This window comes from Protopterus annectens, chromosome 6.part1 (genome assembly GCF_019279795.1).
Source record: "Protopterus annectens isolate FY-2018-M chromosome 6.part1, PAN1.0, whole genome shotgun sequence".
NCBI lineage: Eukaryota > Metazoa > Chordata > Ceratodontiformes > Protopteridae > Protopterus > Protopterus annectens.
The window spans coordinates 403,899,706-403,921,567 of NC_056738.1; the positions used below are offsets into that span (position 1 = coordinate 403,899,706).

Genomic DNA, 21,862 nt, shown 5'->3' on the forward strand with positions numbered 1-21,862 from the left:
GTTGAAGGTTGGGCGTCAGGCTGGCACCTCAGCACCGTAAAAACCTACTGCCAATCATTAGCAGACCGGAGTTCCGCTGTGGCGACCCCTAACCGGGAAAAGCCGAAAGAACAACCACCTAATCCAGGGAGAACAATTGAGAAGGCCAACCCACTTAGTTTCTGCTCCATTCCCCTTTAAAAATAATTATAACCTAGTTTCCTGACTTTCCAAGTAGTCTAATCCAGATACAGATTTGCTGTATCCAGGACTATTTGTAAGCTTCTGAGCCCCCAAGCCTGTGTTGGAGGGAAGCCTTCTAGCTTAATTTTGGTTCTTAGAACTAGCCAGTTTTTTTAGTTTCCGCACTCAAACCTGTTTCTTTGAGATCAGCACTTTCAGAAATAACTGTAATCACTAAATAAGCTACAAAATTACTACAGCACTCAACTTTCCTCACTTGTCTAGAGGAGAAAAGTTTTTAGTACTTAATAAATAAGCACCTATCCAGGCATGTCTAAGGGCCAGCTCCCGGTGTTTTCTCCCGTCTACCTGATGAATCTGGGCATCTTGGGGCAATGCAGCAATTGCCTCATATACACAGACAACCCTCTCCTCCTCCTACCACCCAACATGACAACCTGTGACAGATGCACTTATATAGCCAAACTGGAAGCAAAGCTCTATTCACCCAAGACTGACTAGACAGTCAAGAGAAAAAAGCAAACACTTGCACCACACAACAATATCCCTCAAAACCTACACCACCAAAACACATACCTACATTCGCGGAGGCTCTCAAAAATCTACCCAAGCAACAGAGACCCCCAAAGCAGAAACGCAAGCAACCTCCACCCCCCAACACAACAAAAATGACATACCCCACAAACTCAATGTGCCACTCAACCACAGCCCATAAGGCATAACAATGTACCCATCACTCTAGTTATAGGTGACTATGGTCAGGCACACTGATGTTCAACTCACCAGGCTAAACAAGGAGAAAGTTAGTCAATTGCCTGTTGGGCGCCAGGATCCTCCACACAACGCATACACTCAGGTCACCCCACAACTACAAATATGACTCTGTCATTGTCCATGTTGGTGTGAATGACTTGACGTATCTCCCTGGACTACATGGAGGAGCTGTACGATCTTGTAACCCGGGTAGGTATGATCCTAGCCCAGAGTAGCATCCTGCCATCACCCAGAATTATACCACAGTACAGGAACAAAATGATCGACTTCAACAACTGGCTAAGCTTTTGGTGTCATTCTAAGGGGATCCAGTATATGTCTGCCTGGGATAACACGATAGACAAACCACGATGCTTTGCCAGAGATGGCCTGCATCTGTCTCCCTTGGAAATCCAGATACTGGCTAAGGCTCTTTCCACCCCTATAGTGCCTTTTTTAGGCAAGGTTCAAATGACAAATTCACCACCGTAATCTGAGGGTAATGCTACTCAATGCTAGAAGTCTAAACCTCAAAATGCACTCACACGAGGCACTCCTTAAAATGGAGAACACTGACATCTGTGCAGTGAGAGACCTGGTTCAAGGTTCCAGACAGCACCCCTGCATTACCAGGCTATAATTCACACCACACCTTTTGGTCACCTAACCTGGACCGAAACACTAAAGGCAGAGGCATGTCCATACTCATTAAGGATATCCACACCTCCAGGCTAGTTGCTCAGTATAACACATCCGAGATTATCCAAGTGCAACTAACTCTGGGCAAGACCGCAATCCAAACTGTAGCTTGCTACAGATCCCCCACCATGCCCCAGGATTCCCACTCCATTTCTTGATACACTGGAAAATATTAGGCTACAACCTAACACACTAACAATGGACGATTTCAACTACCCCACCATTAACTGGGAAGACTACTCATGTACCAACTCGTGCTCAACATTTTCTGGAATTCATAAATTCCAATGCCTTGGATCAACTTATCCACACCCCCACCAGGGGTAGCAATATCCTAGACCTGGTCATTACAAACATGGGCAATCAGTGTTCCACACCAGAGGTCAATTCCTCATTGGTCAGATCTGACCACAAGTGAAATCACCCTAGACATCCACATCCCAACCCCCATAAAAAAATTCTCCAAAGCCAACTTCATGTTTCTTAAGACAGAAGTGGCAAACTTCACGACACCCATGCTGACAGAGGTAAAACTGCTGAATTCTACACAAATGCACTTTATAAGCACTTACAAGTGCATGGATCGTGCAATCCCTAACAGAACAAGATGCTATACCTAAAAAAAAAAAAAAAAAAATCTGGTGGTCCCCTGCCATAAACAAACTCTACAACAGAAGAAAGAAACTGTTGCAAAAGAAAGTAAAACCCCATGACTGGAGGAACTCCCTGATCAGCCTAAGTAAGAAGCTGAGATCCCACATAAGAGCCTCCAAAGCTAGTTACGAAAACAAAATCTCCAGAGATTCTAAAGACAACCACAAAGCATTCTATAGCTAGGTCAAGAATCCCAATGGCAACACTCAGATCTGCTCGGAGTTGCAGTACAATGGCACTATATATACAAAAGCAACTGATATTGCCAACATTCTGGCAGACAAGTTCAGTGCTAACTTTACCCCCCCCCCCAACCCCTAAAGGGCCCATCTCTATACTGGAGAAAAGCAAAGTTCCTGTAATCATGGCTGCACAGGTAAAAACTCTCCAAAGCCAAGAACACAGCATCCATGGGACCCGACAATATCCCAGGCTGCTTTCTACACGAACTACAGAATGAACTGGCACCCCACCCAAGTACCATGTTCAATCATAGCCTCACCTCAGGCTTTGTGCCCACTGAAGGGCGCACAGCAACAGTTATCCCACTCCACAAAGGGGGAGCCACCATGGACCCCGGGAACTAGCGCCCCATTAGCCTGACAAGGCTATGGAACCTATCATCATGGAACTTATAAACAATGACATTGGTAATCTCCCAACTCTACCCAGTTCGGGTTTGTAAAAGGCAGATCATGTCTCCTAAACCTGAAACTTCTTTGGAAGCGGTCACCAAAGCCATAGATGAGGGTAAGGTGGTTCATACAGCCTATCTAGATCACACCAAGGCTTTCGACACCACCCCCCACTCTTGAATTATAAATAAATTCACTAAACAAGGTATAAATCCTTATGTCACAAGACGGGTTGCCAATTGGCTCACTGACAGAACCCACACTGAAAGTAGCAGCCTCCAAATCCAACTTTAGACCAGTGACAAGTGGAGTACCACAGGGTTCAGTCCTGGGTCCTCTTCTGTTCGGTATCTACTTCTCTTAAATACAGGCCAACACAAGTTCGCAGAAGACTGTAAACTACGAGCCATAAATCAAAACTCCTAACGGTGTGTACATCCTACAAAAAAGCCTCACTGAGAGATGCCTGGTGTCAAAACCACGGCCTCGAGCTCAATGCCAAAAAGTGTGTGGTCATCCCTTTTAGTAAAAACTCTGTATCCATCAACTACCACATAGGCGGTAATCTGCTTAACACCAAAAGCATGATGAGACCTTGGGACACAGGTGGACAATAGTCTCTCCTTTGATAATCACATCGCCACAGTAGTCAGGAAATCTTTTACGTGGCACAACATCACAAAAAGTTTCTCACCCAGGCAAAAAAAAAAAAAAAAGTCATTGTCCCCCTCTACTAGTCACTCATGAGACCCTTTATATAATACAACGCCCCTTTTGGTATGTACCTCACAAGACAAACTGGAAAGGCCGCAAAAATACCTCACAAAGTGGATTACCAGCCTCAAACAGTTTTCCTATGCAGACAGTCTAAAAAAAAACTCCAGCTTTACTCCTTCGCATATCACCTACTTAGAGGCCATCTCTGCCTAACACACAAAGCTGTGTCAAACCCAGAGCTGTTGGACATGCTCCACTTAATGAAATCCCAAACCCTCCGAGCTACACGCTCTAGGGACCTAAACCTTGTCACCACAATAAAACAGAACATGCTGGAGGGATAGACTCCTGTCCCAAAGGCTTCCTATACTCTGGAACAAACTACCTATCTATATCAAACAAAGCTCCTCATTAGCACTCAAGAAAAAAGTCTTGACGGGATTCACCCAGGGAATTGCATCTGTGGCTCTGCTCGACAGGGGCACAGGAAAATAATTTTCTTGGGTGGCAAAGCCGTGGTACAGTTCGGCTAGGCTTATATAGGCCCTAGAGCCAATAATCTAGTACCTACCTATGAACCTATTCCAATTCCGCACTAATCCAATCAGGATAACCCACAAATACATTTGTGTGAAAAGAGTACTAAATTATTAAACTTAAGTCTGTCAAGACACTAAATGACCAATACCTGCTAACAAAATTTCAAGAAATACCAGCAAAACATTACAATTTCACAAAATTTTGCCTTGAGAAAATACACAAGTCTATTAATCAGCATACAAAACACTTCAAAAATACCGAGCATACAGCTCACCAAGCCCCGAATGCAGAGCACGTTCACCCTTCAAAACTGTGAAACAAAATGCAGATAATTTTATAATGCTAATAATCACCACCTTAAAACAAAAACACTTTTACCCATTTGATAACCAGGTAGGCCCACTGGACACACTTGTCCCTTTTCAGGGATGGCCCAGGAGCAATGTCTGGTTAAGTGACTTACTTAACATCACAAAGCAGGCTATCGAGAGCGGAGATAACTCAAACCTTGTATCGCATGAACATCTCACAGCCTTAACCCTGGGCACCAACTGCCAAAACAGAAATCGCCTCTATTAAAAATAAAATACCACAGCCACACTAAGCTCTCATTCAGAACAGACGGAAAAGTTCAGAGAGACACAAAATTCAAAACATACACCTTTATAACTTCAGCTTTTGCTCCTACAATAAAATTAGCACCCTTTTTCCTCAATTCTCATGTACTTATGAAATAATTTGTATACACCTTTGTAATAACTACATATTACTCGTGCTCTACAATTTCTTCAACTTGCAAGTAATAGCTTACAACTAAATTGGGAACTCGAGCACCAGCTAGACCCGAACTTGTTAAACTGCAATCACAGTTTATCCCGGTTAAAAAAAAACACACACACAAGTCCACATGAAACATGCAAACATTTAATTAATATACTTAAATCCTTAAATGCAAGAAAACACAGTATTTGACAAAAATATTCACATATACATTGTCCATTTTATCAATATTAATAACAGATAACCTAGCAGGCAACCAGAACACTAGCATCTAAAACAAACATTATTAAATCAAAATCACCACAAGCATTATTGTGAACAGTGGAATTCCATTCCTCCTGAACTTAGGCAAGACAGAACCCCAAACAATACCCAGTGAATAAAAAGGGTCTGTCACTGCAATATCTTCTCAATCTAGTACAATATTCTTATAAAAATCCTAGTATCTTTCCTATTTCTACTTTCTATACTTCACTCTTTCCCCTCTTCTGCTATCCCTACTTTACTCAGACCACATTTCTATCATCTATCCTACTTACTATACAACACGTTTCTAACCCTTTTAACTCTTCTACTATTCTTATTCAACTCATGCCACACCACACACTTCTACTATTCTTATTCAACTCATGCCACACCACACAATTCCTCGATCCCCATTCTACCCATGCCAGCTCCCCCTTCACTACCCTTCTCTGCTCTTCCTTTTCACTGTAACTACCCCACTAATTTTAAATTGCTGCTTTAACTGCCTCAAATCTTAGAAAAAAAAAGTGTTGTTATTTAAAACATATCAAAATACATAGTTTCCTTTAATTTAACCTAGCACATACAAGCAACACATTTTATAAATATGCAATGCTACTGCGTTTTGTTGCAATATACATTTGTGTGTACCACCCTGATACACTACCTGGGCCAAGTAAAGAAAATGCACCTTAATGGGGAAACCCGGTGATCAATATGACAAATAGAACAAGACACTGTCTTACACTTCACATTAATATGAACTCAAACGGTCTGCTCACGCACACAGTCTGTACCCAACAATTCTATCACCGTCTTCTTACCAGGTAACCAAATACATCTGACCTCAGAGATACCCGACTAAAAATGGAACAAGTAATCCTATCATTAAACCATTTCCTGCAGACCGTTGAAAACTGGACACATTATCACCATACAAATCAAAAGTTATACATGACAGAATGTAGATTCCAACTTTTCCACCTTAAATAACCAAAACTAAACATTCCACCTGACTTCCCATAAAGTTCTGAATACTGGTTCTGCTTTAGCTGTTGAGGACTGTGTCTGGTAAGCCTGTTGTACATGACAGAATGCAAATTCCAACTTTTCCACCTTAAAATAACCAAAACTAAACATTCCACCTGACTTACCAGACTTCCCATAAAGTTCTGAATACTGGTTCTGCTTTAGCTGTTGAGAGGACTGAGTCTGGTAGGCCTGTTGTGTTTGGGGCAATACGGACAACTGATAAGGAGAGAAAGACTGCAAAGAAGGAAGCGATGTAGCCTGCTGGTAACCATAACTTATCTGTGCCATTGCTGGAATGCCTCCTGAAACACCAGGCCCAGAATCTAAACTTCTTTTGGCACCAATAAGTGGGTGCAATTTCCCCAACGGGGTAGTGTTCGCTCCCGTCGCCATGTAATTTCTCCCCCGCAGCGACCAGACGGGTTAGAGTTCACTTATAAACTGCGCCACTTTCAAGGGCTCGCACTTGAGTATGGCAATCGATCAGTTTCTGTCTTATACCACTTCCAAATGGACAGTACAAAATAAATAAATAAAACTATATCACCTCCTTAACTCAATACAATGGCGACACAAACCACCCCCTCTGGCGTGGAAAAACGTGGGGCGGGACCACTACAGAACTATGAAACATACTACTCTGCCTCCTTCACTATGATTCCAAAGTAAGGATTACACAAAGCTGTTGTCAATCGACAGAACGCCAAAAACGCTGTTGTGCATATGGCTCCTGCAAACGTCGCTCACAGTAACTAGGTTCTGAAATACTAGGACTATAAAAATAAAAAAAATGGCACATTACGTAAGTTAGTAATGTATGCGCACACAAGTTATTTATTTATTTTGTTTTTTTTTGGGGGGGGGGGGATATACAGGTACTGTAACTTAAAAAAAATACAACCAACAATCTCTCCAGAGAAATTCATTTGATGTACACCCTTATCTTACTCAAGCAACTTGATGACGTGTATGTCAGAATTATGAATTAAGCTTACCTAATTTCCATTAGATCAAGATAACATGGTTCAACATTAATTTTGTTAGCCTTATGGGCAGCTATTTGTATACCGGTAAACCCAAGGCCCTAAAAACAATATTATAAGCAACAAAAATGTAATCAAACTTGGCGTTACTCTTAACGGTCAATACACACAGCGGAAATAAGCACAATAATAATATGAAAAAGTAACCCCAAATGTGTACATAGAACCCAACTTGCAATTGTGGTATGAGTTTACTAGGCCATAATAAAGACTCTTCCAACCTTGAATACCGTTACTGACCTGTTCTCAAATGCGAAGACTGTCCCATCAAATCGTAATCTCTCATACCGGAATCACCCCGATCGTTTCCAAAACTGTAATCATACTTACCAAATTTTGCGGAACGGCTGGGTGATTCTCGGTATTTTTGAGCTTCTTGCGCCCACATCGTACACGAGGCAATCCAGGCAACCGGTTCAAAGGCTCCAAATTTACACAAACCGGCTTTTCTCTAGCTCAAAATAACAATAAATTACAACATTTTTGATAGTCTGCGAGACGTGTAACGTATCCAAGATTCACGCAATTTCAAGCTATGCCTCCAAATAAGTAGCAAGTTATTTTAATTTTTATCACACAGTCGCCTTCGCTTCCGATTACTGTCCAAACACTCTAATGCCGAGGACCAGCAGCATGCAAAACGTAGAAACTACAAAACCCATCTACCAGGAAGTAGATGGTAAAAGGGGCGCGGCAGAAAAAAAGGTCTACTAGTCCCTTTAATTACTGCTGCTTGGCCACTGATTGCATTTCTTTGGTTGCTGAAAAAAAATGCAAGATGGATTGTAAATCAAGTGCTTCTTTCCAGATTTAAATAGAAAACCTGGTATAGCATCTTCTTACTAGTGTTTTGTCACACGAAAGGTATACCGAAATATTATAATGCATGAAGCCTCAAAATTGTCTCGAAGTCATGAGGCGCCGTAAGCTTGTTAAGCACCTATGTGTTGTATGAAAGCACTGTTAAACTCTAATCTCGCGCTAGAGAGTTAGTTACAACGATTAATGCAATCCGTCATAGTGCAGAGGGGCCATAAAATGGGTCAGTAGTCTGGGAGCATACTTACTTTTCAGCTGTTATGATTGAATGACTGACATTTGTTTATCGGGGAACTCTGGGTAATAAAATATTAGTTGTCATCGAAAAGCTATGTATAAAAGCTCCAGAGTTAAAACAGGCCCGGGAAGAAAAGGTCCATTTGCTTACACTACCAAGTTCCAATTAAGGAAAGAATAGTTTCATTTATACATTCTAAGATTTTACAGACGTGGAAGTTACTAATGAGAAAGCCCACTTGCAATTTAGTGGATTGCACTGGCAGCCGTTATTTACAAAAATGATCCATAGCTCTCAACATTCCAGCTCCAAAATGAGGAACACTAGCCCTCATAATGTGGAACAAATGGGCAAAATGTGGCACACGTACTAATGGCTTACTAACAACTTCAGCTAGGAAGGTCATAGGATGGTTAAAATATGCTGGTTTTACTTATAAAGAAGATATTTTAGAAAATTAATCTGATTTATTTTATTTACCATGGACCATGGATTTCACTTAAAAAATCCCTAACACTGAATGTGTTACAGACCCTTTCAATGTGGAACTTTGAGGAACATTAACTTTTTAAGACCCCAAATGAGGTACGTGAGGTACAGTTAAGAGGTTTGAACTGATCTGATGTTGTCCTTCTCATTCTTCCTCAACATATGGGTTCAGATATGATCATGGGATCCAACTTGGCCGCATATACCAAACTTCAGATCGAGCTCTCGAGTTCCTCTCTCAACTCTTAAAGCCCTACTCCATCCCCATTGCCTTAGATCTCAATCTAATGTTGTCAAACTTCATTCCATCCTTGACAGATGGGCTCGGTCTGATATCAGAATCAACTCGGCCTTTACTACAGCTCGTGCCAGCCAAAAACTCTCAGGGTTTAACTCTACCTAGAATCTCTCTCTCTCAGTTACCTCAGATCTCATTTGCCGCTTTCAGAAATGGTCGTGTCTAGCTATTACACTCAAGCACTACTAGATTTAGGTAAATTTTTTGTCCTTTCCTTGCAATTTCTGTCTATATTTTTCTGTCTTACTTCCTTTTACACTGCTAATAGTATTATTGTTTTTGTAGCTCCCCACTATCATTATTGATAGTTTCTCCCTCTCTCTTGTGTTTTTATCTTAAATATAAAAATTTAAGTATAAAATATTCTCTCTTCTGCTCTCACTTTCCCTGTAGCTTGTGAAGTGAGACTTCCTTAACAATTTCTGTATAACTGTTTTTCACTGCTTGTCATGGACGAGAAGGGTAAGGACCCCTTTGGCTTAGAAAAATGCCAGAAGTGTAGCCATAAAATTCCTTTGTCAGATTTTCACTCACTATTTGTATATTGCCTTGGTCCTCATCATTTACATGAAGATTGTAGTATTTGTTATACTTTTAGCCACCATGCTTTAGTAGAAAAGCATAACAAACTAATTTTAAAAGGACTTTGGCCATCAGCTTTTGGAGAAGCCTTATCCACTGCTGATAAAGCTAAAACAGATATCTCATCTTCCTCCTCTACTTCTACTGACAAATTTAAAATATGCTATTCATTGTTTCCAACCTCCCCATCTGTTCCAAAAGCCAAAAAATTGAAGAGCTCAGCTCCAACTTTTCTCTTGGAACCAAAAGCCTCTGCGTCATTGGTACAGACAACTTCAATTTCAGCACCAACTACAATTGCAAGCCCTTCAACATCGAAGGCCACAACACAGGATTTGGTTTGTGTTCCATTGACTACAACTGTTTGACCTAGAACATCTTACTCCCCTTCAATTGATCCTTTTGCTGGGGAATTACCAAAAGTGTTTGTGCAGAGGCCTAAGTCTCCTTCAGCTTCGTTCATCTGCTCCACCAAAAGCCTCATGGAAGTGGACGTGGAGAGACTGGTGAATAAGATTTTATGGGCTAGAGGGCTTTCAGGCCCACCTTTGGTACCATTTCCTTCTGGCCTTGGTACCAAAACATCTTCCTTCACCCCACTGACTATTCCTCCTCTTACCTCCTTGGAACTCTTAGAATATTCTGTTCTGGTTCTCCCAGCACTGACGGTGTCAGCTGCAGAGTTGCACGCTTCTAGAGAGCTGACAATTACCCTGAGCTCTTTGGTTCTCTTGGGTGGAGATTTACCAGAGCCATAGCAGTCCTGTCAGTTCAGGTGAACAGGTCTCAACTCCAGGCTTTTCGGAGCCGTCCCTGCCCCTTTGAGCTTCAGCTCGAGTAAGTTTGGCTCTAACTTCAGCCTCGAGGCTTGGTTCTTCGGAGTGGGGAGTGATCCCGGTCTCAAGGCAGTCTTTCTTGGTACCAGGCTCCCTTCCCTCTTCAGGGGGACCAGCCTTCAAGGCTATGCAGAGGGCCCTTTCTCTAGCAGAGCTTCAGTTGGTACATACTCCATTGGAACTACCCCCCCCCCCAGTTCTACTATTCCAGTTGCCTCTCCACAGGGATAGCAGGTGCTGAAGCCTCACGTGTCACAGCCACAGGTACTGTCATCCACTGATACTTCCCCAGATTATCCCCTAGAGGAGGTCCCACACAAAAAGAAGTGCAAGAAGAAGCAGTTACATTCCCCCCAGGAATCAGTAACCAAAGATACAGATTTCAATGAAGGGGAGGGGTCTCCACGGTCACCCCCTGAAGATGTCTCCTTGGAGAAATCTTGGAAATTTTGAAACAGAGGGGTAATCTTGGAAATTTTGAAGCAGAGGGGTGGTGGGAAGTCCCAAAACCCTTCCTCTGAGGAGTCTGTCTATCTGTAGGCATTTGGCCCCCAGCCATTTACCTCTTGGGTGACTCTGCCTGCTGATGAACTCATTCAGTTGATTTTACAATGGGCACAGAAGGCCCCTGACTCCATCGAGCCCATCCCCAAGAGATCAGACAAAATACTTTCTGCACCCGAAGACAAACAATTTTGGGCCAAGGGTCTGGCTGCTGCTATTATGGTCTTAGCAGCTGCCACTACAAAGGAACTGGCTGAGGAGAGTTCCTCTGTCCATCTGTCCAACAGGGAGTCCCAGGCTATGGACAGATTCAGGAAGTGGGTCTATGCTTCAACAGCCTTTGCCATAAGGTCATTGAACTGCTTGGCGCATTTCACCAGACTCCAATGGGATCTGATCAAGGAATTATCAGACATGCTGGCAGGAGCTATAGCTGAGGGAGTCCAAGACAAAGTGGCTTCCCAGTTAGCCACCCTAGAGTCTGTGTCTAATTCATCCAAGAGGTTGATAGCAAAAACAGCTGAAGGGATCTCTAGAGCAGCAGGTACAGAGGTAGCCATTATGAGACATGCCTGGATACGCCTTTGTGATTTTGCGGAACCATTCAAGTCTTCTTTTGTCAATGCTCCTTTTGACATAACATCCTTATTTGGCCCCAAAGTGAAAGAAACCTTGTCCAGATGTGGAAAATATGGTAAGACCCTTTCTGCTGTCAGTGTATAGTTTTTCACCCCACCCCCCCCAAACCAAAGGTCCTTTTCCAGGAACCAGAGGAGTAGTGGTAAAATGTAGTTCAAAAACTCCCAAGGTCCTTTCCAGGATACATGTGGAGGCAGTTCCCCCAGGGGCAGAGGGTGGAACTAGACTTGGAGACACTGCCCTCATGCCAGAAGTGGTCTGCAAAACCAGGGCTTCAGGGATTCTTTCCCCAGCAAGCCCTTTCAGCGCTTCTGAAGAGAGGCCCAATTGTATTCCTCTGGAGTCAGTCAGGGGACTCTTATCCTTGCACCTAAATACCTGGCGAGACATAACAACAGATTCCTGGGTGCAACAGATCATATCCAGAAGTTATACCTTTCCCTTTTCTCAACCTCCCCCATTTCAGAAGAAAATCCCTGATATTCCAGCCAATCAGAGAGATGCAGCAGTACAAGAAATCCAAAAACTGCTGGACAAAAGGGTCATCCAACAAGTCCCACTATACCAAATAGGATCTGGAACATACTCAAGATTATTTTTAGTGCCAAAGAAGGCAGGGGTCTGGAAACCAGTTTTGGATCTCAGTGTACTGAACAAATCGGTTTGACAAACAAAGTTCTTGATGGTCATAGTACAGTCTGTTTTTCCCTTTCTGAAGAAAGACAACTGGATGTACTCAATACAGGATGCATATTACCACATAAAGATGGACAAATGCTACAGAAAGTTTCTCTGTTTCGGATTAGGAGACAGTTACTACCAATTCAGAGTACTGTCCTTTGGACTCACCACAGCCCCCAGGGTGCTCACCAAATGCATGGCAGTAGTAGTGGCCCACTTGAGACTACAAGAAATCCATGTGTTTCCCTATCTGGATGACTGGCTCTTAACCGCTGCAACCAAGGATCAGCTGATAATATCCAGGAACTACAACCTCAGCACTTGTGCTCAGCTGGGGATAACAGTAAACCTTGAAAAATCACGTTTAACCCCAACACAAAAAGAGTTCATAGGGGCAGTATTGGATACTCAGACAACAACAGCATCTCTTCCCCCAGACTGTCACCAGAGAATTGTAGTTCAGGTTCAAAAGTTAATCCTCAGGAACAAAGTTCCAGCACATTCAGTCTTGCAAGCTATGAGATCCATGGCAGCTTCTATAACTCTGGTGCCACTAGGCAGATTTCACATGAGAATTCTTCAATGGTTACTAGCTTCCCAGTGGTCCATACTTCGTCACCCATTGTCACAACAAGTCCTGATCACCAAATGTTGGAGATCTTTGGTGGATGCATTCACATCAAGTTCTTCACGTTCATCCCTTTGTCTTTCCGGAGCCCATGTCCATAGTGACCACGGATGCCTCCCAGATGGGGTGGGGGGCATTATCTGTGCAGGACAGTCCAAGGCACTTGGTCCCCTATAGAAGCCAACTTGCACATCAGTGTTCTAGAGATAAGAGTGGTGCTTCTTGCTTTGCAGGCTTTTCAAACAGCTCTTCCTCAAGGGACTATTGCAATTCAAACAGACAACACGTCAGTGGTATGGTACATCAACAAACAGGGAGGAACCAAGTCTTACCCCCTTTGTTGAGAAGCACTCAGAGTGTGGCAGTGGGCAATTTCTTCCAACTGCTTTCTAATAGCAATGCACATACGGGGGAGCTCCAACATGATTGTAGACAAGTTGAGAAGATGTATCCTTCAGTCTCATGAGTGTTCTCTCAATCTGAAAGTAGCAAAAATGATTTTCCATCTTTGGGGGTCAACCTTCCTGCAATCTTTTCACATCCCCCCTAAACAACAAATCAGCAACTATTTTGCAATAATTCTCCATCCAGAAGAGACACCAAGAGATGCTCTTCTCGATGACTGGCCCCCTGGTTTCCTATATGCCTTTCCACCTATACCCCTAATTTCAAAATTTTTACAGAAAGTAAGCAGGTTGAAGAGTCCAGTGATTCTCATTGCTCCTTTTTGGCCTCAACAGATTTGGTTCCCCTTCCTTTGGCCTCACCTAACTTGACAGCCCTTGATTCTGGACCTAGCGACAAATCTCCTGTTCCCATCTGGATGGTCTTGTTCACCCAAACATTTTGGACCTCAAGCTAACTGCATGGTTCCTCCAGTTCCATTAATTGCCAGGTGTCCGAATATTTCCTCCCCAGTGCGCCACATTCTTTTATCGGCCCACAGATCTTCCACTAGAAAGCTGTACACCAGTAAATGGAAGAGATTCACTTTTGGAGCCCTTGAAAAACAAATAGATTCTTTTACAGCTTCCATAGTACATGTGCTGGACTTTTTAGTCTTGCTGTTTAATGCTGGAGCTTCCCCTTCCACTATCAAAATACAACTGGCTGCTATTTCTAATTTTCATAATTGCTTGGATGAACTTTTCTTAGCCTCTCCTAGCCTTTGTAAATCGTTTCTAAGAGACACTCTTCTGCTAAAGCCTCCATTCAAAGACCCAACACCTCCTTGGGACTTGAACCTAGTTCTTCAGGCAGTGATACAGTCTCCCTTTGAACCCTCAACAGATTGTGACCTAAAGTTTTTATCCTGGAAGACACTCTTTTTGGTAGCCATTTCCTCTGCCAGAAGGATTTCAGAGATTCAGGCTTTATCATCCGAACCTCCTTACATTGTTTTCCACAAGGATAGGGTATCCTTGTGAACTAAACCATCCTTCTTACCCAAAGTTGTATCACAAACATGAACCAGACCAGTGATTTACCAGCTTTCTTCCCTAACCACTCTAATAAAGAAGAGAGCGCCTTGCACCTCTTAGACATCCACAGACAACTACAGGTCTATCTTCGCAGGACCAAAGACATAAGACAATCTAGCCAATTAATTGTTTCTTTCTCTAGTGCAAAGTTGGGCAAAGCAGACAGCAAAATTACTCTTTCCTAGTGGCTGAAAGACTGCAGTTCATTAATTAATGGTAAGAATAATTTAACCTTGACCAAACCAGCCAAAGCACATTCTACAAGGTCTATAGCTACTTCAGCTGCTTTTCAGTCCAGAGCTTCACTGGATGGCATTTGTGCAGCAGCTACCTGGGCTACTCCCCACACCTTTATTACTCATTACAAATTGGACCTGGTCTCTAGGGGACGATCGTCCTTCAGCTCGACAGTGCTCAGGAATGTCTTTCCATGATTCCACCCAGGAATTTAGATAGCTGGGGACTCTGTCCCATCCGCCAAGGATGGAATGAAGTTTGACATAATCAGGTAAAGAAGTTATGTACTTATTATAATGTTTCGTCTGTGTTGTCAAATCTTCATTTATCCTTGATCCCCCCATCCCCCGACCTAAATGTTGTTTTTTAGTGTAGCGGATCTAAACAAACTTATACCGTTGTCGAGTTAAGCACATTAGATACAGCTTTCTCCTGACCTACCTTTCAAGTATCTGTATTTATTTGTACATCTATCTATTTATATATACATATATATATATATACATATACATATATATATATATATATATATATATATATATATATATATATATATATATATATATATAGGTCTACTTTGATTCACCGAAAACTCATTTCACTGAATTTTAAAACACTCACACCAAATTGCTGAAAGTTCAAATCACTGAAAACTCATTTCACTGAATGTAAGTACTGTTGGACAATGAAAACGTATATGCCCTTTTCCACACTGGAGTGCGATCCTGGAGTTAGTATATATAGTTGGGGGGGGGGTGAGGGCATAGCCCCCCCCCCCTTCTTTTGGTTTTATATTGTTAGGTTTCAGTGAAATGAGATTCATAAATAGAAAAGCTAAGTAGGTGAGGGGCTACACCCCCCATGTGGGAGCCTGTGGTCTCCACACACCCCCAACTATATATACTAACTCCAGGATCACACTACAGTGGGGAAAAGGGCATATACATTTTATTTGTTCAACAGTAATTACATTCAGTGAAATGTGATTCAGTGAAATGAGTTTTCAGTGATTTGAGCTTTCAGTGATTTTTTTGAGGGTTAATTGAAATTCAGTGAAATAAGTTTTCAGTGAATCATAGTAGACCCATACATATATATATATATATATATATATATATATATATGTGTGTGTGTGTGTATATATATATATATATATATATATATATATATATATATATATACACACACACACACACACACACACACACACACACATATATATATATATATGTGTGTGTGTGTGTGTGTGTGTGTATATATACATATAGTATGTTTTACATGTTTCTATATCATTTCTGCAAACTCGATCTGAGGTACCTGAGAGATCTATATCAGAAGACCGAAGAGGCGTTTAATCGAACACCTCTTCGGCGACACATAAAGAGCAAACGCACCAAAGCGTGAATGCTCAAAACAGCGATTTCTTTACCTGGGAAAGAAATTGCTTGGCCATCTCCATGTGTTTGCCACTTTCCCCACTGCAGTGCGATTTCGGAGTTGGTATATTTAGTTAGGGGTGTGTGAGGGGCACAGCCTTGCCCCCCACACATTGTTATGTTTGAAAGTGTGTGTGTTTGTGTTACTGATTTCTTTCCCAGGGAATAAAATCGCTATTTTGTGCATTCGCACTTTAGTGCGTTCGCTCTTTATGTGTTGCCAAAGAGGTATTCGATTAAATGCCTCTTTGGTCTTCTGATATAGACCCCCTGTGAAAGAGGGATTCTGGGTAGAGATAAATCTCAAGCATTTGTGGCTGGCACGAGCTGTAGTAACAGCCGGTTCAGTTCAGATATTGGAACTGAGCCGATCTGTCAAGGATGAAAGAAGATTTGCAACACAGATGGAATGTTTTGGTAAGTACATAATGCAGGTTCCAATCTCGAGCTATTTTAGGATATATTTTGTGAGTTAATCAAGTTCTTACAAATTCCTTTCTACTTTTGACTATGCTCCCTCTAGTTTTCAATGGTCTTTCAAAACCCCTTTTTCTACTATTTTATAGTAACTCCAGTATTTATCATTGTTTTTTTAAACACTTTTATTGAATTATCATTTGCGACATAGGCAAATTTACATTTATATAAAAGTAATCAAGCTGTATTAACATGTGCACATTAATAAACATTATACTTCACAAATATTGCTATATCATATAACCTAAGCAACATTACACAAATTATTGAATTCCTACCTTTTTTTAAACAAGAAACATCTTTATTAAACCATCACTTATGACATAGGCAATCATGCATTTATATAAATGAAAACAAACCACATTGACACAATTCTTTTTGCAAGCATTTTCCTTCACAAACCATACTGACACACTCCCAGTTCCAAACATTATACATCACTTATAATTTAATCATTCATTTTCAGTCAGATATTATATAGCACATTTAAGCCTCCCCTTTATGTATTGTTCCCACAATTACCACTTTTTCCTGTGTAGTTTACTTCTATCCTTTTCTAAAGATCTCAATTCCAGTTGTTTTATCTCTGTTACTATATTCACTACTTCTAGTATAGTTGGTTTAGATTTTGATTTCCATTTTCTAGTAATTGCTTTTTTTTGGCAACCACCATAATTAGACACAGGAAGGCCTTACCATGTCTAGGCAATTTTGGTTTTGTATCACAGCTCAGAAAAATCATCTCCCTCGTCACACTAATCTGCCCACCCAGCATCTCCGACAGTGCATCCTGCAGGGAATCATTAAAGTCCGCCAACTCACTGCATGTCCAAAAAATATGTTCCCAATTGCCTGTTTCTTCCCTGTCACACCTCCAACATTTGTCTACTTAGGGTATAAAAATATCTCTGTAAACATTTCCAAGCAAAAATCCTAAATTTTCTAGATTTTGTTGCATATTTGGGAGACATACATATATCCTTCCATTGTTTCTTTGTGAATTGCTCATCCAGTCTCTCTTCCCAATACTTTCTAACCTCCTCTGATTGAATCTTATAGTTATCATGCAGTATTTTATATGCTCTACTAATTATTCCTTTTTTAATGACAGCTTCTGTTCTAGAGTTTGCTAAAAACTCTACCAATGCTATTTTTTTGTTTAGGACCCCATATTTCTTTCTCTTTGCCTATATTCTGATATCACTCCTTGATAGGGAAGGCAGTCTCTAACCTGTAGTCCAAATATAAATTCTTGGCATCTTCCTATTCTATCATCTTTCCCTCGGTAGTTCTTTGTTCCCAATAACTTGGTTCCTTTGCCAGTTTTCTCCAATAAATTCCAGCCCCATCTTGCCTATTTTCTATATACCTAATTCCAGTCTTCCCTATTGTCAAAATTCTCCTTTCTCCATTCCCGTGTTGGCTTAGTTCTTAGAATACTTTCTGCTACTTTATAGATATAATATTCTGTATGATTATTGTTATCCTCCTTAAAGACCTGCATCCAAAATCCTAGCCTCTCCTTGTTTCTTGAACCCCCCCCCGTTTCATTATTATCATCCCTTTCCACTTTAAATTATAGTTTTCTGCTTGTGCTATGTATGTATAGGAGCCTTAATTGTGTAGCTCTGTACTACCCCTTCAAATCAGATAATCCCAGTTCACCCTGTTCTACTGGAAGAATCAGCTTATCCCACCTGACTCTTGCCATTTTTTCCTCCCAGATAAAATCCTTCAGTTCTTTATTAATTGCTATCCACAACTTCTCCTCTGGTTGATAAACTATGCCTGACCTGTGTATAAGACTAGTGGAACTAAAAAAAATGTAACTGTTTGTATCGTACTATCCATATCCATATAACAAAGCTTCCATTTTCTCAATTTTTGTATTATCTTTTGTTTAGTCTCTTCCCACATATCCTTACCTGCCACACCAGAATCATTTTTAATCCATATTCCTAAATACTTCATTTTATCATGTCTCCATAAATATAGATATTGATGAACCAGTTCATATGTGGGTACATAATTGACCACTATCACCTTTGTTTTAGCTTCATTAATTTTGTATCCTGAAAAGATTTGAAACTGTCTCAAAATGTTTCACAACACTGTAATGTCTCTTTCTGGTTTTGTCAGGTATAAAATAATATAATCTAAAAATAGGGCCATCTTTTTTGACTATCATACTAATTACATCTTTGAATTTCTGAGTCCTTTATTTTCTTTGCCAATGGTTCTAAATACGACACAAATAGTAAAGGAGAAAGAGGACAACCCTGCCTGGTTCCTCTGATCAAGTAGAACTAATCAGAGAGGACCCCACCCATTTTAATTTTCACTTCTATTCTCTCATATATCCTCTAATTGTACTTATAATTTTTTTCAGGAAATAAAAATACTTCCATTGCCCTGCTTATAAAGTCCAAACTTACTCTGTCAAATGCTTTCTTTGCATCAAGAGCTACCAACAACATTGGAATTTTCTTACATTCTGCTTCCTTCTGGATCATCAGTGTTCTGTTAATGTTGTCAAATGTTTGCCTCCCATCCATAAAACTACATTGATCCATATCTATCAATTTTGGCATTACTTTTGCCATTTCTTTAGCCATTATAGACAAGAACACTTTATAATCATATTTTAGTATTGAAATGGGCCTGTATGAAGCTGGATCTGATGGATCTTTACCTTCTTTAGGTATTACAGATACCATCACTTTATTCCAGGATGTTAGTAATTATCCTCCTCTTAAAATACTGTTAAACAAAACCTTCCAGATTTTAGTATTTATCATTGTTAGTATTTCCCTTTACCCTTTGTCTTGTAGGGTATTTTTTGCTCTATTACCATTGTTGGTAATTTCCTTTCCTTCCTTTCTTCTATTTAAAAATATAATAAGTTGCTCTTTCTTGCTGATACTTTATTGGTTAAGTGTTTTTCTTTTTTAATTCTGTTTATCATGTCTGAGAAACCTACAGAATTAAAAAAAAAAATGCACTTCTTGTGGGCATAAGATCCCAAACTCAGATGCCCTCAACTAGTGTGTTTATTGCCTTGGGGCCGGGCATTTGGACACATCTTACAAAATCTGCTCTACCTTTAATCCAAAATCCTTGCCAGACAGACAAAATAAATGTAATGAATGAAACTGGACAATACAGATGTCTAGTTATGGTGAGTGCATAACTTTTAATTTTGCCATTTCAGTGAAAGATTGAGTCTTCTGTTTAAGGAGAGTATTTGGAGAGTATCGTATGACACAAAGTCTCAACCTTGAGGTAAGCATGTGAAGGTCCAAGATTGGTTAAAATGTTTAAGCAGTGGTTTAAAACTACTGAGATTGTCAGAGAGTTATATTTGTGTGGGATGTCTATTCCAGAATTTAGCAATGTAGCAGGAGTAGAGCAAGTCTCCTGTAACATTATTTGACTTATTTGTAAGTAATAATAATTTTTTATTAGAGCAGATGTCCCTTGCTGGACAGTAGGTCAGTAATAAGTTATGTAGTACAGGGCATTTCTCTGGATGATGAATGACTTTCTGTGCTGTTGTTAGTTGTGAATATGTTAGCTAGTTGTGTAGTTGAAGTCAGTTTAATTGCTTTATGTTGTGACAGTGGTAGGGCCTATGAGGAAGACTGGTGTCAAATCTAGCTACTTTATTGTAACAGGAAGCAAGTTTCTTTCTTTGAATATTGTTTAAGTTTGTTAGGATAGGAGCAACATATAAGGATGCTGGCGATAAGAAGGTGGTGGCTAGAGTTTTTTTGCAGTATCTATAAGGAATCCATTAATCCTATAAAGGGTTCCTAGTTTCTAGTGAGTAGATGTAATGGTGTGCAGTGTATGCTGGTCATATTTGAAACTATTATCTATTATAACGCCTATAACGGTTTTGATTAAAGGATTTTTATTTTTACAAAGAAGAGCCATCGTTCTTTGTTCAGCACAGGTGTGGCAGTTCTGTGCATGGTTTGGTCTGTTCGAATTGCTTTTTGCTGATTTCATATTGCCAGTGTTTTCGGCTGAGAGTACAGGAGTACTTTACTATACTGTCCTTAGTGGCTGGTTCACCGCTTTTGTCGTTCACTGTGGTTTCTTGTTTTGGTGAGTGAACCACTTGACAATTTGTTAAATACCTTTATATTATATATGATTGGTTTAACTAGACAATACCCACTTCCCCTTTAAAATATTAAAGGACCAAGCACATAAATGTATCTAATACTATTCCATGACCCTAATAACTCTCACAACACCCAAATGTCAAACTATAACAGAAATAAATGAATCAGTAAATAAACAATTAGTTTAAATGTATCTAAAATCCAGACTATAACTGTTATAAAAAATATAAAGTATGTTAAAAATATATAAGAAATGTATATACGAAATATACAAAAAATATATAAAAATATATGTGTGACTATAGGTTCATAGGTTCATAGGTTCATACTAGGCTATCTGCCCTAGGGCATTTATAAGCCTAGCCAGAGTGTGTGTGGCTTTCACCACCCCTTAGGATGAGAATACTATACCCATTAATTTGCTGTGCCTCTGTCCAGCAGTGATACAGAGATGATTCCCGGGGTAAACCTACGATCTCCCATCCACTCGTCAAGATTTCTCTTGAACAGAGTCAGTGAGGGGCTCTGCCTCACATGGACTGGGATTCTGTTCCATAGTGTAGGGAGTCTCTGGGTGATGAATCTGTCCCTCCAGCACGTCCTATTTATATCCGTGTTGAGGTTTAAGTCTCTTGCTCTCGTGGCTCTGGTGGATTTGGATTTTTTGAGGTGGAGCATGTCCATTAATTCCGGGTTGGACATGGCCTTGTATGTCAGGCACAGATCACCTCTGAGCAGACTGAATAGAGCTGGAGTTTCTTCAGTCGGGCATCATATGACATATGTTTGAGCCCCTTTATCCTTTTGGTGAGGAACTTTTGGGGTCTTTCCAACTGCTGCAGGTGTCGGGTAAGGTACATTCCGAATGGGGCGTTGTACTCAATCATTGGTCTGATAAGTGAAGAGTACAGGGGTACAATGACCTCTCCTGATCTGGATGTGAATCCCTTCATGATCAGGTGGGCAATGTAGAAGGTCTTCCTAACCACTTTGGCAGTGTGAGTGTCAAAAGAGAGGTTACTGTCAACTTGGGTCCCCAGGTCCCTGATAACTTCTTCCGTGTTTAATGGATTACCACCTATGTGGTAATTAGGGGTTACCTTGT

General features: G+C 40.6%; 1 protein-coding gene across 2 annotated transcripts in view; it reads right to left on the reverse strand.

Annotated features, from left to right (window-relative positions):
• Positions 1-8,121, reverse strand: part of SF1 (splicing factor 1) — a 1,552,458-nt gene extending 1,544,337 nt beyond the window's left edge. The window contains exon 1 of one of the 2 annotated variants that reach the window (XM_044075820.1): positions 7,523-8,121. In XM_044075820.1, the coding sequence (XP_043931755.1) occupies positions 7,523-7,670 (148 nt within the window). In that variant the 5' untranslated portion in view covers positions 7,671-8,121. Of the gene's footprint in view, positions 1-6,361; positions 6,813-7,522 lie in introns of those variants that run through there. The other variant, XM_044075819.1, reaches the window with a different exon arrangement.
• Positions 8,122-21,862: the final 13,741 nt, after the last annotated feature.